At 38.5% G+C, this 13270-nt stretch overlaps 2 protein-coding genes across 2 annotated transcripts in view; both read right to left on the reverse strand.

The window, feature by feature from the left end:
• The window catches only part of dnah6 (dynein, axonemal, heavy chain 6), a 49884-nt gene extending 49534 nt beyond the window's left edge, over nt 1-350 (reverse strand). Inside the window, exon 1 of the mRNA XM_019889067.1 lies at nt 169-350. Within this exon, the coding sequence (XP_019744626.1) occupies nt 169-226 (58 nt within the window). The 5' untranslated portion in view covers nt 227-350. The remainder of the gene's footprint in view (nt 1-168) is intronic.
• A 1250-nt stretch (nt 351-1600) lies between these two features.
• Nucleotides 1601-13270, reverse strand: part of LOC109527429 (sodium channel and clathrin linker 1-like) — a 26622-nt gene continuing 14952 nt past the window's right edge. Inside the window, exons 13-22 of the mRNA XM_019889366.1 lie at nt 10850-11027; nt 8796-8894; nt 7574-7645; nt 7374-7448; nt 6772-6914; nt 5832-6024; nt 4714-4910; nt 3869-3947; nt 3484-3579; nt 1601-2504 (exon numbers count right to left, since the gene is read on the reverse strand). Coding sequence (XP_019744925.1) covers nt 2445-2504; nt 3484-3579; nt 3869-3947; nt 4714-4910; nt 5832-6024; nt 6772-6914; nt 7374-7448; nt 7574-7645; nt 8796-8894; nt 10850-11027 — 1192 coding nt within the window. The 3' untranslated portion in view covers nt 1601-2444. The remainder of the gene's footprint in view (nt 2505-3483; nt 3580-3868; nt 3948-4713; nt 4911-5831; nt 6025-6771; nt 6915-7373; nt 7449-7573; nt 7646-8795; nt 8895-10849; nt 11028-13270) is intronic.

Raw genomic sequence — 13270 nt, forward strand, 5'->3', positions numbered from 1 at the left:
AGTATGCTGCTGTATTTTAAAAAATGCTATACATAATGAACAGCAATGTTAGTGTTGCGTTTATTAAGCAACGTATTTGATTATTATGTACATTTTACATTGAGGGTATGATAACCCGAAACCCCAAAATAACCATGAAGCATTCGGTACATGTTGTCAAATTGTTACCCATGCAATCATCCTCTCCGCTATGTCCAGACGAGGGACTTTTAGATGTCGATGCCATTTTAGGTCAAAAGTCCTCACGCAATGTGCGATTGGTTGCCGGACAGCATGAACAGAAGTCACACAACTCTTTGTTTTCAACTCATAATTAATCCAATCCGTCGCAAATTTCGCACAGTATCAAAATCGGCATTCATGGCCACTAATGTGTGTGATTGCGCATACGTCAGAGGAGCACATATCACTGACATCAGCCATGAAATGTTACACGCGCGGATAACGCACCAATGAGCTAAACAAAAGACAGTTACGCGGACGTTGGCGAGTGGAAGCCTCTGACGACTGTTGCCAAATTTAGCTTTCCATTGCGTAGTCAATTCAAAAGCGACGGGTGTTTACATTTTATTTTTTGCACAAGTCCTGTAAGGAGTTCATGCCTGCATGTTAAGACTCGCAACTTGCAATATCCCAAATGTTTTTTTGAATATAGATTTCAGATTAGATGAATCCAGAGTGAATCTGTCTCATATTTTATGTATCTTTTCTCAGCGTGTACAGTATTGTAGATGCAATGTATTCAATCGCAAACCGTAAATCAGTTCGTCAATATACAATACTGAAACGTTTTCATTTTCTTTTTCTTTTCTTTTGATAAAATGCTTCAGAAGATGAAACCACAGATATTACGACCATGGTCATGTATAACTGGATCAGGATTAACAGCACTTCCTTGAATATAAGTGCATAAATTGTTATGAGAACACACTTAATAAATTCCTAAATCAGACGCTTCGGCAAGATAACATCTCCATCGCCAAAAAAAAAATACAAAAATAAAACTATTTTGCGGGGGAAGTAAAGCTTTTGGCAATGATCGCATGTTCGTTTTTTGCTTATTCAATTAATAAAAACTTAAAATCAGTGTTCAGCAACGATTTATACATTTTACTATGAACGCCAAACAAGTTACATTTAAATCACAATGTTATTGAGAACACTCCTTTCTCGGGGCATTACGTAAGTCATCATAGTGTTAAGACAAGCATACCGTTGCGTTTCAGGATGAGTCTATAAAACCGTCAAGTATCGCGTCAGCATTACGCCAGCAGCTCACGTTTACAGTCTCCTAGCAACGTAAGGTTTTCCCAACAAGCACTGCAGACAACCCGCCGTATAAAGGCCTCAGTAAATAACAGTATGAGCAGGAGCCCCTCTCTAGTCCTCAACCACTTGTACCTTTTAAAAGAAGTTTGGCCAACTGCATAAATGACAAAATTACACTACCTCCCTGTACTTCATCAGTTATGGAACGTGTGTACTGTCCTAAAAAAAAAAAAAAAAAGACAATGACAACTCCAGTAAAAGTATTGTTTCATATTAAATCCATAAAAAAGAGAATAAGAAAAAAAAGTCCAAATTCTGAAATATCCCAACATCCGGAAGTAAATATACATTTTTATTGTCGATTGTATACAATACCAGAAAACAACACAAAATAAACAATGCTGAATTAGCTGATAAATTTGCTTCAGTACACATACACTGGGCCCCACAAATAAGGACAGGGAATAAGAAAAATCTGTGACAGCCACTGAAATGTTTTCGGTCATCTTGGCCAAAAAAATCTTCTCGGAATTTGATTAAATCAATCAATAAATAAAAACTAATGTCACCCATTCTAAAAGGGAAACTGATAATTCTAAAATGAGGGTGTCAGTGGCATCATGAATATGTTCATTTTGTCAATTGTTCAATTGGAACATTTCTGAAAAAAACAAAACAAAAAAAAACATCAGTATAAAACATGGAAATACTGTGGATAAAAGTTGCACATGAAGTGAAATAAAAGACCAACAATGGCAACGACACAACATTTGATACACATAAACCAGTGCAAATCGTTTTTCCATTCAAATGACACAAATGACTGTATATAAAATAGATTTGCATAAAAACAAACTATTAAACAGATATACAATTGTAAAGAACACATCACACGATCTCAATGCCATTGAGACAATACATCCTGTGAAGTGTTCCATATTAAAAGCTTGAATGCCCCAAAATACCAAATATTTACACTATGTATACCGGGAGGACAATCTTCATTCAAAACCACATTAATTAAAAACTGATGTCTGTTATGTTCTCAATCATCCATTGACATACACATGTTGATGTTTTGGCAATACATACTGTATAAATTATTTGTGTAATTTTAGGATCTGGAGAGGAAACACATTTTTACTTCGGGTCCAATAAATCCATGGAAAGTGCCGTTACTCATGCTTTGGCTCAAGAAAGTACGTTTTTCTTTGCTTGGAAGCCATAACTGTAATCTGTTAGGGGGAACAGATCAAAAACATTACTATTTGCACAAACTCACAATTTTTTAACATTTAAAATTGTTCTCTGACATGCTGCTGGAAACAAAAACAAGGACACATATGTCGGTCACAATTGATTCGTACCTGCACAACCACAGTACTCAAGATGTAGTGAGGGTAAGGTTGCAGTATCACACTGTCACCATGACGACTATGTGCTTAACATGAGTTGTATAAAGGGACGGAGCGAAATGGCGGATCGGGGTGGCAATGGCCACCTCTCGTCACTCTGCCCCATAAACCCCCAACCGCACACCTCGGGGGGGGTGAAAGTTTGAGAACTGATTTTTCTGCCATTTTCACATCAATGCCGTATTCTTTAATATTAACTCCATATTCATTGTATAAATGTGCAATTGAACAGAATGTAAATTCTAAAACAATCAGTCGCAAGTTAAGGACATTGATTTCTTACAGTCCACATCAATCAAAATCATTATTTTCACACCACAGCAAGCAAACATGGCTGAGAAGTAATTGTTTATCTTTCCATCCACAGTCAAGGTTTCACGAAACAAAATGTACACATTTGCACACACACTTACAATACAAACAAGAACAAACCAAAGTAAACAACAAGATTTAGAATTGTGAAGAATTAAGAGATTTTTGTGTTGTGCTTTTTAGATGTGATTTGAATGAATGAGCCTTGAAGTCGGCGATGAGACAGTACAGATTCAAAGCAACGGCAAATAAAATGCCATTTCCTAGTAAATGAAGCTCAGCAAAACACGTCTTTTCATTTTGGCTTCTTCCCGCTTGATTATGTGCATTGTTATAGATTTGTGTGAATTTTATTTCATGAAACCCTGATCTGATGGTGTTATAAAGAATGACGCACACACGCGTGCAAGGCGACCCCTGACTGAAGTGTTGTGCCACCCTGGCCTCCGCACTAAAAAAAAAAATACGGCTTCGCCCCTGGTTGTACCTGTTGTGAAGCAGTTGTTGCACGTTGCTCGACATCATTCAGTCGTCTTTGGAGGCGACTGGCTTTCTCTTGAGACTCTGCTAACTGCCTCTTATACTGCACAAACACAACATAAAGACTTCAATTACACTGAGACGATCATGGTATCATTACAGTGACAACATTTTCAAAAACCGTGCACTAAAATTAACTTCTCTTGTTGTGCAAGTGTAGCCACAGTGCATCTGGAAAGTATGCACAGCGTTTCACTTTTTCCACATTTTATGGTAGAGCAGGGCTGTCAAACCTCGGTGCTCAAAGGCCGCTGTCCGGTGTTTAAAGGATAGCCTACAATATGCGATACTCTTGACACCAAAAATGAACATAATTTGTTTGTTTTACACACCTCTTCAATCATTTTGAGGTTGTTTCCGAGCTGATGCTCTAACTCATGTGACCGCTGCTTGTGTTGATTTAGCTCGGCCCTGAAAGACAAAAGAAGCCGTCAAGACACCTCACAGAACTGCATCGATAACGGGACCTGTGGATTTAAGTGACAGATCTCTCTTTCGCTCTCTTCCCTTCTGTAGTTTTAACTAGGGCTTCACGATTTTGGAAAAACGTGATATGCAACATGAGTGCTGAATATTGTAATATCAATATTATTGCAATATTTAACTTAATGTACCGACAATGAATTTTTTATTATCTCATTAAAAAATTTTTTTGGGGGAATGCAGCAATTTGTTTTTTTTTAATGTATATATTATTTATTATTTGTTATTTAGTGTTATAAATACCCCTATATACTGTTCTCATATTTAATTATAATAAAAAAATAATACACTCAATCTGAAAGCATCTTTCACTTTCGAGACCCTCCAAAACACTGTGTAAATCACAATCAAACACTTAAAACTGAATTATACAGAAGTAAGAAAATTAGATTAAAAATAAGAAGAACAAAAAGAAAAACAAAATGACGAAGTGCCATCACAGATGGTGATGCGCATTATGGCTGAATCTGATTAGTCAAAGTCAGTAAAAAGCATAGTATTCAGTTATTGCATGCCACAATTGTGCTATGTTTTTCCGATATATTGAGCAGCACTTGTTTAGACTACGGTAATGCATCTTAGTCGTCACGCGTCCATTCAAGAGTTTGTGATCAAAGCGACTGGCAGTGGAGAAGCTGTACTACGGTCCTTAAAATATTTCTTTTATTCAATCGGTCAGTTCATTGGTTCTTACTTCATATTTTTCATTTTAATTTCAAAGGCTTGGGCCATGTTCTTTCCCTCGTCTTTCCAACGCTGAATACTTTTGTTCTGCGCAGTGAGAAGGCGCATCAGATCAGCACTTGAGTTGCGGCTGCTCTCCTCCAGGTCACTCATCTGTGCACTAAGAGTCTTCTCTTTGAGGCTGTACTCATGTTCCATCTGTGACACCTGGAAAAAGACAGCACAGTAAAGAGTTTTGGCACAAAATGTTATTATTCCCTTCAATTCAAGGGCAAACTTTCGTCTTTCAGCCCAGGAGTGCCACCATTGCAAACCCACGCAGCTTTTCCAGCCTGCAATAGCGCACAATACTTTTTCTTGTCATCCAATGCAATCCCTCTCTGAGCTACTCCCGGCACACGCGCAGTATATATATACACATATCCACACGCGCGCATGTACGCACACGCATGCTGCATGATGATGAGTAACAGCCATAACTTACCCTAACATGAACGAAACAGTAAATAATAAAACGGGGATGAGAAGGTCAATCTCTGAGTTTGAAAAAAAGGAAATTAATTCATGTCTACTATAGAGGGAGACGGAGGCAGACAAGCACTTCTGTCGCATGCAAAATCATCCCTATCGTAGCTTGCGTGTTCCACTTTAAAATGTCGCTCCACATTACTTTTCTTTGCCAATGTGTTTGTCGTACTGCAGATCAAACGAGCAAGCTTTGAATGACAATAAACAAAAAATATATATTTTAACAACTCTGATCTGATCGTAGGTGCAAGTGACTGCCGACCGCTAACAACTTACGGTACTGTGATGCAGGTCACGCGCCACGGTAGGGTTAAAGGTGAACGTTTTTTTTTTCATTTTTTCCTTCCTTTTTTTTTTTTAATATATTTTTGGAACATGAGACTGATAGAGTGCGCAGGCTGCAGTGTACACTAACACCAAATATAGAAGAACATTAACACACAAACACATTCGAATAAACTAAACTCCTTGCGGTTGATTTGGCACTACCATAATCCACAATCTACCAGTCAACCATGATCGACTGGCTGGGCACTCCTGTTGTAACTTCTGTTGCATTAAATAAAGATGTACTGTGTGATTTCTTTTCTTCTCCTTTACCTGTTGTTTGGCCTTCTTTTGAGCAAGCAAGGAGGCCTTGCGCAGTTCATCCATTTCCCTGCGTATCTGAAAATTCTCTTGCTGCAGTTGGAGTCGCTCGTCACTGATTTTGACGCAGTCCTCTCTTGCTGCGGCCAAACAACCCTTCAGCCGCTGCACTTCTTCCTGACTACGGGACAATTCTTCATTATAGCTATAATGAGAAATATGGAACGATGGCGGAGAATAATTAGACAAAGTGTGGTATATAACTAGTTCAGGGGTGACCGGCATGGTGTCTGTTGGGGCCAAGTAGCCCCAAAAGAAACTCATGGGTAGCCAGGGCCTTTTCTTAAAAAAACAAACAAACAAACAAACAAACAAACAAACAAACAAACAAACCTTAAAATAACTTCATAAAATAAGATTATGATTATTTAATTTTTACTGAACTATTTGGTAAACTTGTTAGCATGTTCTTTATACTATAGTTATGTTCTCAGTTCGTTGTTTATGCGTCATGTAACATTAGCATATTATCGTACACTTATTCAGCCTGTTGTTCTCTATTGTTATTTTTATTTGCCTTTCAAGATGACATGTCTGTTCTCGGTGTTGGATTTTATCAAATTCATTTCTCCCAAAAATTCGACTTATATAAGTTTTTTTCTTCTTTTATTATGCATTTAATGGCTGGTGCGACTGAGAGTCAAGAGCGACTTATAGTCTAGGAAATACAGTCATGGTCATTTGAGCAAATGTGTTATTTCAGAAGCGTGTATCCAATTGGTAGCCTTTCACATTAATCAGAACCCAAGAAGTAGCGCTCGGCTTCAAAAAGAGTGGCGACCCCTGCACTACATGGTCAGAATGATTCTGGCTAAGTAACAGCCCTACAAATTACAGGAAAATTAGTAACAATTGGGAGGAAAGGCCTGAACTGTTCAATTATTCCACTTACCCCATTTCCATCTTTTTTAGTTTGCTTTGTGTACTTTGTAAAGTGATGCTTATTTCATCTTTCATCCTCTCTGCAGTGAGACACCTTTGGTGAAGGACATCAAATTTCCCAAGCTCTGGTTCTGCCCGACCCTCCTTAACCACCTAGTCACAAAAAGCAACAACAAAAACATCATCATCAACCTCTTGGTTGTAGATGATGAGGATGGTGGTGATGGCTTATAAAGGCCACAAACATAATTAAACATCGTAAAAAAGGTGGGACTGACTTAAGCATCATTTCAGTGCAAATATATCGGGATGTAATGATAATGGTAATATCGGTATATTAAAATTGCGACGATACCGTCGTTGTCATGTTAGGTTATTAAAAGCGGCTCATCTATGTAAAAAAAACAAAACAAAACAAAAAAAAACACATTACAGTATTTGTTGCCCACTTCAGCCGAACACAGCCTTGTGAACTACAAAGTACATTGACCATTGTGTCACAGAGCCAATAGACATGACAATCAAATGACTGGCCTAGCCAATTTCTTTGTCATTGCTGTTATTATGTACAAAAACAATACTGAGCCCTTTTTTACATTCCTACAAATATACCTTTGCCAGTTCCTCCTCTAAAGCTTTTCTCTCTCGCTTAGACCTCTCATTCTGAGATTCTTTTTCTGCACACTCCTGCAAACAGGTGAGGAATGTAACAACAACAACAAACAGTTAGTAGGATAAACAAAGTAGTAAGGACTGAATGGGACTCAAAGGTGATTTGGAAACATATTTCTGTTTGTGGGGCGGACTTTTACCAGTTGCATTAAAGACAGCTCCTCGGCCATACGACGGAGTTCAACATTGCACTGCTTGCGTATATTATCCACCTGTTTAACATAAATGTGTCATGCAGCTCCAAAACAGCATATACTGTACAATGGCAATTCATGGTCACACAGTAAGTCATATTGTAGACAATTTATCACAGTTTGTGATTTAATTCTCTGACAAATGTTCTCATCTAAAGACAATTTTGAGTGGGCTTTACTATTTACAAAGTGTAGCTGTCCTATCAAATACAGGGCAGAAACTTCAGATGAAACACAATGAAACTAGACAGAAGAAAAACTTTCCTTCGCTGATTGAAATCTTATATACAGTAGTAACACTATGTTATACATTATATTACATTTCTACTATTACTATTTCTACTAAGAGTAAATTCCATAATTGTGACATCAGCCTATTCTTGCAACACAGTTGTTACCTGAGTTCTGAAAATACAAACAATCCTTTTGGTTTGATTTTGGTGTCAGTGAAATTGACCAAATCAATGCAATACCCTCCCAAATCTAATACTGTATCTTTTTTTTTCCCTTTGCAGAGCAGTTTTGCGAATCAGACTTCATATGAAGAGCAACTTTGTCCTTTTTTTTTTCCTTTAAAGTTGGATGGTAATATGCTTTTCAAATACACCAAACAGATAAAAGGCAAATTATTTAAAAGGCACACAGGCAAGAATGACATTATACGCCAGGCCAATTTAACCCCAGCTCATGCTAATGTTAGTGCATGTCCATTGGTAGCAGCAGGATTTAAATTAACCAAAAAATGAGCACTACCACACATTAAATGGCAATGCCACTCACCTCACATTGGAAAAGGCACATGAAAAACTATTTTCAAACACAAACACCTTCAAAAGGATGAAAATCTCTTCACAGCCCCACTCTTAAATTGCTGAACAACCAGCTCAACGCGTGGGTCATTCTCTGTTTCTCTTTCCCCACACGCTCGACCACAACATCTTGAGAGCTCACTCTCCAGTCACACAAAATGTTATCAGGATTAACAAATTCGACAGTTTGAAACAAACATTTTTTGAACATATTGAGAATCGATCTACATTTATCTGCTGAGGCACAGCAGAGAAAAAGAGGTTTTCTGAATGAGGGTACAAAGAGTACATCATAGAAATGTCAGCAGAGATAATCCCGCTGCAGTTTTGCTTCAGTGACCATTCAGAAATACCCTCACCTCTTTTCTGGTGCGGACAGCAGCATCGTCAATCAGCTGTGCAATAACCTTCTTTGTCTTCTCAAGCTCCTCCATCATCTGCTTCTCTCTTAAGAGAGCCTAAGGACAAAAAGCACATAGCTTTGATGTGAAGACTGTTCCAAATTCATCAAGGCAAAGCAAGTTTATTTGTAGAGCACATTTTATGTACAAGACAATTCAAAGTTCTTTACGTAAAACATGAAAAGCATTTTAGAAAAAGAAAAAAATGTTAAGACGTTGCAAAAATAAACGAAAGTCATTATATTTAAATGATTATAATGTTAATAAAAAAATTGCATGAAAATGGGGATTAAAACAAGATAATAAAGTGTAGTGTCATGAGAATGCTGCGGTCAACAATGTTTTCAGCCCTGATTTAAATGAACTGACGGTTTGAGCAGAACTCAGGTATTCAGGGAGTTTGGCTCACAGGTGAGGAACAAAGTAACTAAATGCTGCTTCAGTTTGTTTGGTTCTGGGAACACAAAAGAGACCTATCACAGACGACTTGAGGAGTCTGGGTGATTGGCAGAGTACTACACATTAACATGTATTTTGGTCCGAGACCATTGAAAGATTTATCGACCAACAGCAAGAATTTACTTTATTAATGGTTTTCACTGTCTCAACAAATAAAGGTACGTCTTTGTCCTTCTCCGTGCCTTCTCTTCTTCCGTTCGACTCAAGAGGCGTTCATGACCGCCTCGGAAAAACGTAAATTAACGATTACTTCAATGAAACAACGAACATTGAAAATAATGCATCAAAACAGAAAATCAAGCGAGGAAATCACAAAATAAATTTTATAGCCTCCTACAGAATTAATTTTGGCATTTCTTTGAGCGTAGCTCCAACAGAACAATCAGATGTCAGTAAAATGTAGGAGACTGGACTGTCTCAGAAGTGTTTTGTTATTTATTCCTTTGTTGTGTGCTGTATTCACAAACGAGGAAATCACAAAATAAATTCTGTAGAGGGGCTATATAATTTATTTTGTGATTTCCTCGCTTGATTTTCTGTTTTGATGCATTATTTTCAATTTTCGTAGTTTCATTGAAGGAATCGTTAATTTACATTTTTCGGAGGCGGTCATGAATGCCTCTCGAGTCAAACGGAAGAAGAGAAGGCACGGAGGACAAAGATGTACCTTTATTTGTTGAGACTGTGAAAACCATTAATAAAGTGTGCGTTTTAAAAAACAACACTACAGCTCTACTTTTTTCGGAGCTGCAACAAAAACTGAATAAAGCAGCAATACAGTTCACTGAACCAACCGCAAGTTACGACATTGTAAGCATGTCTCCAGCAAGGACCCATCTTGGGGTCGACATATTACCGTAATGACCATACACAAGGCGCACCGGACTTTAAGGCGCGCTGTGAGCTTTTAAGAAAATGGAAGACTTTCCGGTGCGCCTTATAGTGCGGAAAATACGGTAGTGATTTCTGGACAGGTTTGGATCAGCTCCAGCTGCCTATTTTTTTTTTTTTCAATTGGATACCATTACAGTAATCTAGCCTACTGAAAATAAAAGCATGAACGCATTTTTCTGTCTTGTTCAGACAGAAAATCCATCATTTGAGCTACTTTTTCGAGGGGTAGTAGGCAGAATTCGAAACAGCTTTTAAGTGTTTCTTAAAATTTGAGTCCAAGTCAATAATCAAGATGTCTGGCTTAATTAGTTCAGTGACATAGTGTTAATGTGACCGCTGAACCTGGACTTTCCCTTTTTGGGGTAACAACTGGATCAAGCCTGCTACCCATTTACTTCTGGTGAAGTAAATGGGTAATGTAGATTTCTCGTGGCTTCCAACTAAAGGTGCTGTGTGTGATGATTTAACACAGGAAGATATAAAAACCATGAAATAAAAAATTGGAGTTCTATACTTTTGTCTGACATTCATCTTTCCATCAGAGACCCAAATGTCTTCATTATTCAATAAAAACAACGGAATTGAGCTTGCGATTTTTTTACTTTTGGAGGAGGGGACACCTGCAACATTCTTGGTCGTGATGAAAGAGCACAAATTACCTCATTCTTCTGCAGTACTGCCTCTTCAGCCATCTGCACACTCTCTCGAACTTTGTCCAGTGCATCATATTTCTCTTGCTCCAAGGTCGTACATCTGGCCTTCAGGTTCCCTGACATTTGCTCCCACATAGTTTGCTCTCCTCGAACATCATCTGCCGCTTGGGATGTCGTTTTGAGCCTCAGCAAATGAAACACACACGCACACGCACACACACACACACACACACACACACACACACACACACACACACACACACACACACGCAGGCATATAAAAAACTGATGGTGAACTGTACAAATAACCTCGACTATGCATGGATATACTTGTATAGCAGAGGTGCCCAAGTCTGGTCCTCGAGAGCCTGTTTTATGGCTCCTTTTCCAGCACACTTGAATCCTGAAATGATCAGGATTGTTCTCAAGCTTCTGCAAAGCTTGTTGATGAGCTTGCTGAGCAGGTGTGCTGGAGTAGGGAGACATCTAAAACAGACTGGACAGGGGCTCTTGAGGACCAGACTTTGGCGCCCCTCATATACTGCATATATTGTAGTACAGGGGTGACCATACTTATAAAATGACCAAGGTCAAATGATTATTTATGAATTCACTAAAAATATACTTTGGATTCTTTATATGTACAATATTGAGGGCAGTAGAAAAAGTATTTGCTCCCTTCCTTATTTCTGTTCTTTGCAATAGTTATCACACACAAATGTTTCAGTGCATCAAACCAAACTGAATATCACACAGACGCAATTCAAAATGCAGTTATTAAATGCTAATTTATTTTATTCAGAGACAAAACAAATCCAAATCTACCTGTCCCTATGTGAAAAAGTAATTGATTTCTGAAACTTTCACTGCAATAGTTGAAATCAAGCGTTTGCGCTAATTGGTGATGAGTCTTGCTCATCACTGTGGAGGAATTTTGGTCCACTCTTCTTTGCAATTTTGGATTTTAATTTTTTTGGTGCCTTAATAAATTAAATTGGCATTTACAAACTGTATATTTTATTTCCTTGGGTAGTCTCTGTGTGATACTAAAATTGGTTTCAGGAACTGAAACCTTTGAATGTGACAAATATGCAAAGAACACAGATATCAAGAGGGGGGAAATACTATTTCACAGCACTGTATATTGTTTTAACTTGCATAACTGAATGAACCTCTATTTATACATGAATACGTATATGATTGTATGTTAATCAGATGACAAATTTCACAACGGATCGGAGGGAGTCGAATTTAGTTTTTCTTAAATTCAGTGCTGTTGACAGGCAGCTATTTAAAAAAAAAAGTGTGAGGGCTCGCAGTGATTGAGTTGACGCTATGAGAGATACCAACACTCCCTTCGCGAGCTACCAGTCCAATAGCTCACGATCTACGTAATGAGCACCCCAGCTGTAGTAGAAATTCTCAAGCAATAAAGTGAGTTCATGAAACGAGACATTTCAAGTGAAGCTACAGTTCTTTTGTACTCACCTGGTCTCTTTCTGACAGATGGTTGCCTGAAGCTGTTGAATTCGTCTCTCTGCTGCTTCCTCTCGGCTGTGAGACTCGACGAGATCTTCCTCCTGGATGCATACAGTATGTGCACGGTTTATTACAACAGGCTCACTTATCTAGAGACCTTCTTCCGCTTATCCGGGTTATGTCGCAAGGCAACAGTTTCAGCAGTTTCCTCCCCCTGGTAACTTTGCCAACTCTTATTGGAAGTCGTATGACTGGCGAATGTATCACTGTTGTATTAATATCTAGATATGAACATTTAAGGTTCATATTGACAATGAAAATTATATCAGTCAACTGTGGACTTTCCACACTCGCGCTGCATGTACAGCTCAGTCCTACCAACCGCATACCTTCTTTCAAGTTTGGTGTTGATAGACATCTAAAGCCAGCCAACGACCAAAATATGATGATGGAGGGAGAGACACACTCACGTTTGTGGGTATGTGTTTCTCTCTCTCCTGCAGCACACACACATGAAAACCATTTTCAAATTTTAAGCGAGCGAGACTCAGCCATGCGCGGCCAAGCCGCAGAAATACAGTACAGAAAGTCCACATATACCCCTTTCCCACTGCTGCAAAATCACGGGTAAAGATAAGATAACCTTTATTCGTCCCACACTGGGGAAATTTGCAGTCTACAGCAGCAAGATTGGGGGGGGATAAAGTGCTTCATTGCACAAAAATGTTTCAGAAAAAAACTGTACACAGTATAAATATAAGTTGCATATATGCATCTTATTCATACATAAGGTGGCTGTGCTATTTACAATGGTTACAGGTTTTCACGCATGTTTATTCAGCAGCCTGACAGCAGTCGGGAGGAACGAGCGGCAGTGTCTCTCCTTGCAGCACGGGTGTAACAGTCTTTGGCTGAAGGAGCTACCCAGTGCTGTCAGGGGGGGCTGGG

This window comes from Hippocampus comes, unplaced genomic scaffold (genome assembly GCF_001891065.2).
Source record: "Hippocampus comes isolate QL1 unplaced genomic scaffold, H_comes_QL1_v1.1 scaffold86, whole genome shotgun sequence".
In the NCBI taxonomy this organism is placed as follows: domain Eukaryota; kingdom Metazoa; phylum Chordata; class Actinopteri; order Syngnathiformes; family Syngnathidae; genus Hippocampus; species Hippocampus comes.